Source organism: Talpa occidentalis, unplaced genomic scaffold (genome assembly GCF_014898055.3).
Source record: "Talpa occidentalis isolate TD23 unplaced genomic scaffold, MPIMG_talOcc4v2.1 talOcc4.643, whole genome shotgun sequence".
Taxonomy (NCBI): domain Eukaryota; kingdom Metazoa; phylum Chordata; class Mammalia; order Eulipotyphla; family Talpidae; genus Talpa; species Talpa occidentalis.
In genome coordinates, this window is record NW_023605021.1 from 20,140 (window position 1) to 29,253 (window position 9,114).

At 73.6% G+C, this 9,114-nt stretch overlaps 1 protein-coding gene across 1 annotated transcript; it reads left to right on the top strand.

The window, feature by feature from the left end:
* The first annotated feature begins 1,169 nt into the window (after positions 1–1,169).
* Positions 1,170–6,247, top strand: LOC119230320 (protein FAM83H-like). The gene is given in 13 exon segments (XM_054688543.1): positions 1,170–2,053; positions 2,056–2,270; positions 2,945–3,109; positions 3,188–3,312; positions 3,443–4,080; positions 4,083–4,103; positions 4,106–4,699; positions 4,702–5,112; positions 5,115–5,416; positions 5,449–5,769; positions 5,772–6,006; positions 6,009–6,161; positions 6,164–6,247. Coding segments are annotated over 13 exon segments (3,984 nt in total). The 5' UTR covers positions 1,170–1,332; the 3' UTR covers position 6,247.
* Positions 6,248–9,114: the final 2,867 nt, after the last annotated feature.

Consider the following 9,114-nt stretch of genomic DNA (forward strand, 5'->3'; position numbering starts at 1 on the left):
GCCGGGCCGGGCCGGTGCCGGCGGGGGCCGGGAGGAGCCGAGTGGGCAGGGGCCCGGGCCCGGCTGGCCCAGGCCGTCCTGGCGCCTTCGTGCCCTCGCGGCGCGACCTCGGGGGAAGGACCGGGCCGAGCTGGACCCTTCCGGGCGCCCGCCCCCGGCGCGTCTGGCTCGGGAGCGGTGCGGGGAGAGCGAGGCCCCGTCCTGACCGGGCCTGCGAGCGCGGGACAGGTGGGCCGGGCGGACACTTCCTGGGGCGCGCCGACTCCCTTCCACGGGCGGGAGTGGCCCGAGGCCCGGCCCTGCCCCTGAGCCCCACCGCCCAGGCTGCCCGCCGCTGGGCATACCCCCTGCGCCCAGCCTACTCGGCAGGGTGGCCGCGGTGCAGCACCCCAGATCCTTTCCACGCGGCCCTCCTTCGGGTGCCTGGGCCCCACCTCCGCGCTGGCAGCGTCGGGGCTGGGAGTCCTGGTCAGGGGCCCACTAGCTCCCTGAGGGCGGACTTGAGGTCGGAGGTCAGCACAGGAGAGCACCCTGCTGAGTCACCTCCTGGTGGGATGGCGCCCTTCCTCCCCAGAGGCGGGGTGGGAGCCGCCCGGTGGGGGCAGCAGACCCTGGAGGCCTCGGGCCCTGGCCTGGTCGCTCGGGGCTGCTGGCGGCTCAGCAGTCTCCTCGTGCAGCCAGGCAGTCAGGCTGGCCCGGCCCAACCACCCGGGCAGGGACGCTGGCCCTGCACTCTGCCTCTCGAAGGAGGTCAGCAGGACAGTGCCTCCCAGGCCCGCAGGCCAGTCACTGACCCCACAGGGCCAGATGCCTCATCGCCCCTGAGCCCCCCGGACAGCCCTCGCCCCATCGTGGACCGTGTGGCCGCTTCAGGCTGGCCCAGGCCCAGCGAGGACCGTATGGCCACCGCCCATGTGGGTCAGAGGACAGCGTCGCCTGGTGCTGTCAGCCAGCTGGTGTCTCCAGCGGGTTGTCGACTGGGTGGCCCCAGGGTGCCCCACCTGGCAGCACCACGTCATGTCAGCTGCCCGCCGGCTCTCAGGCCTCTCCTCCCTGGTGGAGCAGGGCGCCCAGCGAGTTCAGGGCCTGTACAGGAGCCTCCAGGCTGGGCTTCCTGGAGACGGGTGGGGCGTGGCTGGCGCTTGGGCGGGGGCGGGTGGAGAGCCAGGAAAGGCTCCCTCTGGAGGGGAGCAGGCGTGGCCAGGGCCAGGCCAGGCCAGCTGGCAGGAGGCAGGACTGGAGGCTAAGAGAAGCCAGTGGGAAGCACTACCTGGGGGCAGGTGGGCTGAAGGGGAGAGGTGTGAGTGGCCAGGGGCTCATGGTAGGGGCGGTATGAGTGGGGCTTGGGCTGCCAGGCAGGACACACCCCAGAGCTCTGCCGAGCCGTCACATGCCAGGGCAGCCTTGGGGCCACCTGCCGTAGTGGTGGTGCGAGGGTGGCAGCTGCCTGGCCTGGCCAGCACCCGGGCGGCCCAGGACTCCAGGAGACAGAAATGCTGTGCAGACGCGCGCAGCCTGGGTTATGTTTTATTCATCGGAACAGCCGTAAATTGTCGCTATTTATCTACATGTACCTATCTGTTTTATGGGGGAAGGGGTCTGCAAAATGCAAGTGCTTGGGGCACAGGCCATTGGTGCCCCCACGTGGAAGCTGGGGAGATGGCACCTCCACCTGGACATCCCTGGGGTTGGTGCCTGGGAGGCCTCCGGCCAGGGCGCCAGGAGCGCGGTCAGCCCCCCAGATCCAGCGCACAGGGGCTGTCGCGTGTCCAGGGCTCCTGCCCCGTAACGCCCCTGTGCCCTCCCCAGGTCCCCGGCCCCAACATGGCCCGTCGCTCCCAAAGCTCCTCGCAGGGGGACAACCCGCTGGCACCCGGGTACCTGCCGCCGCACTACAAAGAGTACTACCGCCTAGCGGTGGACGCGCTGGCCGAGGGCGGGCCTGAGGCCTACAGCCGGTTCCTGGCGTCCGAGGGGGCGCCTGCCTTCCTGTGCCCTGAGGAGCTGGAGCACGTGGGCCGCCACCTGCGGCCCCCACAGCATGTTGCCCGCGAGCCCCGGAAGGCAGCCCTCCCACAGTGGACTTCGATGGCTCCTCGGGCACCTACTGGCCCATGAACTCAGACCAGGCGATACCGGAGCTCGACCTGGGCTGGCCCCTGACCTTCGGATTCCAGGGCACTGAGGTCACCACACTGGTGCAGCCCCCGCCACCCGACAGCCCCAGCATCAAGGATGAGGCCCGAAGGATGATTCGCTCTGCCCAGCAGGTGCGCCGCCGCGGGGAAGGGCTGCCGGGGGCCTGGGGAGGAGAAACAGCGCCCAGCTGGGGTGCGGACGAGGCCAGAGCTGCTGCCGCCTCTCAGGGCCCAGGCCACACCAAGGGCACCCTGGCCGCCTCCCAGTCTGCACATGTGCGCTCCTGGTGGCTGCCGCTGCCCAGAGCCCCGGGCTGCCCACCGCGCTGGGCTCTTGCTCTGCTCTTGACCCACCCGAGAGTTTCCTACCCCTCCCGAACAGCCGGCAAGCGGCAGAGAGCCAGTTAGGCCGCGGAGACTGAGGGTGCGGGGCAGGCCCTAAAGACCCTCTGACCCCAGGCAGTGACCCCCTCCCAGGGGCAGAACGGGAGCCCGAGGCTCAGCCCTGACCCCCTGTACCAGGGCGTGGTGGGGACATGACTGGTGTCTCGGGGCTTCGTCCCCACCCCCTCCGGGCCGCTCTGGCGAGGGAAGCCCTGGCCCCCAGCGGCAGGACAGCCTGGCCCTCCCCTGACACGACGCAGGCCCTGTGCCACAGGGCCATCATGCACCAGCCGCCTGGCCAGCGACCCGGCCTTCCTCAAGCCCCACACTCGGCCCAGGGGCTAGAGGCCATGTTGGTGCAAGTGTGGCTGGAGCGTGGTGGGAGCAGTGGGGGTCTGCCCTCTGTCCCTGACCTGCCGCAGGTGGTGGCCGTGGTGATGGACATGTTCACCGACGTGGACCTGCTGGGGGAGGTGCTGGAGGCGGCTGCCCGGCGTGTGCCCGTCTACATCCTGCTGGACGAGATGAACGCACAGCACTTCCTGGACATGGCTGACAAGTGCCGGGTCAACCTGCACCACGTGGATGTCAGTGCCGGGGTCCGGGCGGGTGTGAGGAGGGGAGGGCCCTCGCGGGCACCTGACGCCTCTCGTCTCTGTCCCCAGTTCCTGCGCGTGCGCACGGTGGCCGGCCCCACCTACTACTGCCGCACCGGGAAGTCCTTCAAGGGCCACGTGAAGGAGAAGTTCCTCCTGGTGGACTGCGCCGTGGTGATGAGTGGGAGCTACAGGTGTGCCCTGCCCGGCTGCCCTGTGGCCCCTGACCTGCCGCCCCGCCCCACCCTGCCCCGCCCCGCCCCCGCCCCCCCCCCGCCCCTGCCCGCTGCCCCGGCCCCGCCTCTGACTCGCGCGTCCCCGCAGCTTTATGTGGTCCTTCGAGAAGATCCACCGCAGCCTGGCGCACGTGTTCCAGGGCGAGCTGGTCTCCAGCTTCGACGAGGAGTTCCGCATCCTCTTCGCGCAGTCCGAGCCGCTGGTGCCCTCGGCGGGGGCATTGGCCCGTGCGGACACCTATGCCCTGGCCCCATACCTGGGAGCCGGACCCCTCATGAGCAGCCAGATGCCGGGGGCTCCTACCCCCTTCTCTTTCCCCAAGCGAGCGCACCTCCTGTTCCCGCCGCCTCGGGACGAGGGCCTGGGCTTCCCCTCCTTCCTGGACCCCGACCGCCACTTCCTGTCGGCCTTCCGTCGGGAGGAGCCCCTGCGGGCGCCCGGGGGTGCCCTGGAGCCGCACGCGGGGCTGCGGCCGCTGTCGCGGCGGCTGGACGCAGAGGCCGGACCCGGCGGCGACCTGGCCGGCCCGCGGGGCTTCTTCCAGGCGAGGCACCTGGAGGTGGACGCCTTCAAGCGGCACAGCTACGCGGCGGCGGACGGTGGCGCAGCTGTGGAGAACTTCGCGGCCACACGACAGGTGTCGCGGCAGACGTTCCTCAGCCACGGCGACGACTTCCGCTTCCAGACCAGCCACTTCCACCGCGACCAGCTGGCCCAGCAGCACTACCATGGGACCCGCAGCTGGCGCCCCGCGGCCACAGGGCCTGTTCGAGAAGTTGCGCGCTGGCCGCGCCGGCTTCCCGGCCGACCCCGACGACTTCACCCTGGGCGCAGGGCCTCGCTTCCCAGAGCTCGGCCCGGACGGACACCAGCGGCTGGATTATGTGCCGTCCGGTGCCTCCCGCGAGGTGCGCCAAGGTTCAGACCCTCGACGTCGATCGGCCGGATCTGGGCCTCGAGGCCTCGACCCCGGGGGAGCCTCGCACCCCAACCTAGGCCAGCGTTTCCCCTGTCAGGCGGTGGGGAAGCTGGGCCCCGAGGCCCCTCCGGACACAGACCCGGAGCGCAGGGGCGGGCCTGAGGGCCGCGCGGGGCTGCGGCGGCACTGGCGCCTGGCCTCCTACCTGAGCGGCTGCCACGGGGAGGACGCGGGCGAGGAGGGCCTGCCTGCGCCCATGGAGGCCGAGCCCTATGAGGACGACGTGATGGCGGCGGGGGGCCGGGGGCCGGCGGCAGACCTGTTCCCCTCGCCCTTCCGCTCGCCGGCTTCCTTCGCGGGCCCGGCACCGGGGGCCGGTGGCGCAGAGGCCGCGGAGGGCGCGGAGGAGGCAGGCGTGGCCAAGCAGGGTCCTTCCGCTCGCGCCTGAACCCGCTGATCCAGCGCAGCTCCAGGCTGCGCTCCTCGCTCATCTTTAGCTCCTCTCAGACCGAGGGCCCCGGGGCCGCAGGGCCCACCGCGGAGAAAGTGCAGCTGCTGCTGCACAAGGAGCAGACGGTCAGCGAGGTGCTGGGCCCCGGGGGCGAGGCCGTGCGCTCCTCCGCCTCCGCCAAGGTGGCCGAACTCCTGGAGAAGTACAGGGACCCCGGCGGCGCGGGGGCGGCAGCCACTGTCGCCCGCCACAGCAAGGCCGCCGTGGGCCAGGCCTGGCGAGAGGAGGTGGGGGCGCCGGGGGGCGAGCGCCGCAGCCTGGAGAGCTGCCTGCTGGACCTGCGGGACTCCTTCGCGCAGCGGCTGCACCAGGAGGCCGAGCGGCAGCCCGAGCCGCCTCGCTCACCGCCGCGCAACTGCTGGACACGCTGGGCCGGAGCGGCACTGACCGGCTCCCCTCCCGCTTCCTCTCTGGCCAGGGCTGCTCCACCTCCCCGCAGAGGCGCAACAGCCCCCCACCGGCGCTGCCCGAGGGGGACGGAGGGCACCAGGCACCCCACTCTGAGCCAAAAGGGAGCCCTACCCCAGTGGCCCCTGAGCGGAAGGGGAGTCCCACACCCGGCTTTCCCACTCGGAGAGGCAGCCCAACCCCAGGATTGACTGAACCAAAAGGGAGCCCAACGGCGGCCTACCCTGAGCGCGGGGCAGCCCGGTACCCCCAGTGCCCGAGCGCAGGGGCAGCCCGGTGCCCCCGGTGCCCGAGCACAGGGGCAGCCCGGTGCCCCCGGTGCCCGAGCGCCGGGACAGCCTCACCCTCGCTTTCTCTGGGGAGTCTCCGAAGACCGCGCCCGCAGAGGAGGCGGCCGGCAGCGCCATGGAGGCCCTACGCAAGGGGTCCCTGCGCTTCCGGCAGCTGCTGAGCCCCAAGGGGGAGCAGCGCGCAGAGGAGGAGGGCGGCCTGCCCGCGCCGCAGGAGAACGGGCAGCCCGAGAGCCCCCGGAGGCCGTCCCTGGCCCGGGGCGACAGCGCCGAGGCCGCCCGGGAGACGAGCGGGGCCCCCGGGCGCGCGTGGCCTCCGCCACGGCAAACGCTCTGTACAGCAGCAACCTGCGGGACGACACCAAGGCCATCCTGGAGCAGATCAGCGCCCACGGGCCGAAGCACCGCGGGGGCCCCGCGCCCGCCCACAGCAGCCCCGAGCTGGGCCGAGCCCCCGCTGCGGGCGGCCTGGCCCCCGACATGTCCGACAAGGACAAGTGCTCGGCCATCTTCCGCTCGGACAGCCTGGCGCGCAGGGCCGCCTGAGCCGCACGCTGCCCGCCAGCGCCGAGGAGCGCGAGCGCCTGCTGCGCCGCATGGAGAGCATGCGCAAGGAGAAGCGCGTCTACAGCCGCTTCGAGGTCTTCTGCAAGAAGGAGGAGGCGGGCGGCCCCGGGGCCGGCCCGCGGAGGAGGACCCCAGGGACAGCAAGGTGGGCAAGTTCATGCCCAAGATCCTGGGCCCGTTCAAGAACAAGAAGTGAGGGCTCCGCGCCTCCGCCCCTCGCCTCCTCCCCGGGGGCGCCAGCCGGGCACTGCCTGGTGCCCCCACCACTGTGCCTCAGCCCCTCTTGGCCCCTCACTCACCTCAGGGACCCCTCTCTGTGCCTTGGCCCCACAACCTGCGGGGGGCCCCCTCTCTGTGCCTTGGCCCCACAACCTGCGGGGGCCTGTCTGCTTCTGCCCCCCTTCTTGGCCCCCCCTTCTCAGGGCTGTGTTCTCTGTCCCCCTTCCTCACGCCCCCTCCTGGATGTGTTGCCCCTCAGGTCTGCTCTCCTGAAAGGGTCCCCACCTTCACCTCCGGGCCCTGGCTGGATTGCAGGGTTTGGGGGGTGTGGAGCCAGGCCACCAGATGCCCCTCTTGGGGAGCACTGCAGGGCAGGCTGTTGGGGCTGGATGTGGGGGCCCTGTGGAGGACCCCCAAGGTGCTGCCCTGACCACACCACCCTGTGAAGTGCAGGCCCGGAATTTGGGGTGCAGTAAAGCCCAGCCTCGTGCGGAGGGCCCCGCGTACCCAGAGAGCCGCAGTGGCACCCCGCGCCTAGTGGTCACTGCAGGTGCTACGGCGGGAAATCACCTTCTGCCATTTCTCTTCACATAGTTGTTGGTTCTAAGTATTAAAAAAATTTCCAGTTGCTCAGAGTAGTTGGGATTCCAGAAGCGCCCGCCAGTGGGTGGGCCTGGGGCGGCTCCTGAGGCTCTGCTGGCCTGCCCGCCCTGGGGGGGGGGCGCAGGGCATCCATGGAGCTGACCGGCAAGCGCTCTGCCTTGTGGTGCAGGCGGCTCCTGAGCACGGGCTGGGGGTGGGGGGCGGCTCCCAGACCGGCTGCACGCTTGGGTGTCAGCCACGCAGACCCCCGGCGCCTTCCTGGAGGTCAGCAGCCCCGCCACGGGACATCATGAACTTAGGCGCCCTGGGCACCACTGCCCATGCTTGCGGGGGTCCCAGAGCCCTCCCCACCGGCAGTGTGCCCGGTCACCATGCTCCTTGCGCCCCCAGCCCCTCTCTGGGGGGCCGCCCACTCCCCTCAGCCGCTGCGGCTGCTGGCACAGCCCAACATCCCCACGGCCCTGGCCACCCAGCCCTGCCACCCCCCTCGCAGCTGCTGTCTAGCCAGTCCTCCCCTGCCCTGCCCTGGGGCCAAGGGCCAGTGGCCAGCTTCCCTGGACCCTTTCGCTCGGCCTCTGCTCGAGGACTGGCCTTCTTTGGGCCGGCTCCCTCCTGGGTGGTCTCTAGTCCACCCCCTGGGGGACACGCCCCCCCTCCTCGACCTCCCCGCCATGCTGAGGCACGAGGGGTCACTCCTGTCACCCCTTCTCTGGCTCAGGGTCGCAGAGGTGGGCGCGAAGCGGCTGGCACCCGCCAGGCAGGAGGTCCACCCTGGGGACAGCGGCCCCCGGGGGCTGGGGGGTGGTCAGGAAGCCGGCCCAGGGGTCTGCGTCGGGGCCACAGCAGCGCCCGCCTCCCGGAGCCGGGTTCTGGCGGGGAGGGGGCTGCCCAGGTAGGGGCCCCTCACGGGCATGGAGGGGGCAGGCGGCGGGGCAGAAAGGCTTTATTGGAGGAGTTGGGGTGGGGCGGGTGTGCCGGCCGCTCCGGGGGGCCAGACGGGGGTTCGCGCAAGCCGGGGAGGGGGCGCAAATCCCGGCCCTGGGGCTCCGCGGCCGGGCTGGCGGGGGGCGGGCGGCGGCGCTCAGGCGCGGGCCCGGGGGGCAGGGGCGGGCGGCCCAGCGCCGAGCGGCGCACGGTGCCGAAGGCCTGGGCGTAGCCCCCGAGCGCGGCGCGCGCGGCCGCCTGGGCGCCCTGGGCGGCCGCGGGCCCGAACATGCGGCGGCCGGGCCGGGGCTCGGGCGCGCGCCCCCGGGGGAGGCCGGGCGGGCCCTGCGCGGCGGGGGGGCGCGGGCCGGGGGGAGCCCCGAGGCGGGGCTGCCGCGTCAGGACCCGGTCGGCCGCCGCGGCCGCGGCCTGCGAGGCCAGGGAGGGCGCGGGGGCGCGGGGCCGCTGCCCGGCGGGGTGCTGGCGGCGCGGGGCGGGGCCACCCCCGGGGCCGCGTCCTCCCCGCTCCTGGCGGCGGCCGGCGGGGGCTGGGGGCCGGGCTCCGCCGCGGCCCGGCCGTCGGCTCCGCCCGGGGCTTCTGCGGGTCGGGAAACCAGCGGGGTCAGGCGGGCGGCGGCGGCGCCGAGGGGCGGGCGGCACCGAGGGGCGGGCGGCGGGCACGCACCGTGCGCGGGGCTTCCGTGGCCCCCCTGCGGCCAGGGCCCGGGGTGCGGCGCGCGCGGCCCGCGGGGGTCGGGGGCGCCGCTCCGGGCTTGAGCGCCGGGGCCGCGAGCTCTGCCCCCGCGGGGCGCCCCCCGGCCCTTCTCTCCGCGATCCAGGATCAGCTGCGGGAGGGGGGGCTCAGGGTGCGCGCGGGCGGGGGTGGGGGCGGGCGGGGGCGCGGGCTGGGGGGTGCGCGGGCGGGGGGGGGGGCGGGGAACCTGGTAGAGGCGGCTGCGGTACTCGGGGGCCGAGAGCTGGGCCGCTTCGTCCACCGGGAGCCGGACCTCGGCCTCCAGCGACCACTCGCGCTCAGGGCGGTGAAACCTGCGGCCGCCGCGACCCGCCTCGTCGGAGCGAGTCCCTCGGCCGCCCGCGCCCCGGGCGCCCCCGCGCACCTGCGCACGTAGGGGTGCCGCAGCGCCCGCGCCGCGCTGAGCCGCCCGCCGGGCGCGAACACCAGGAGGCGCCGCAGCAGGTCCAGGGCCTCCGGGGGCGTGTCGGCGGGCAGGAGGGCGTCCAGCGTCCGCCGGGCCTGGGGCCGAGCACAGGGTCCCCCACATCCTCACCGGTGGCCCCTGCTGCCCTCGCACCCCGG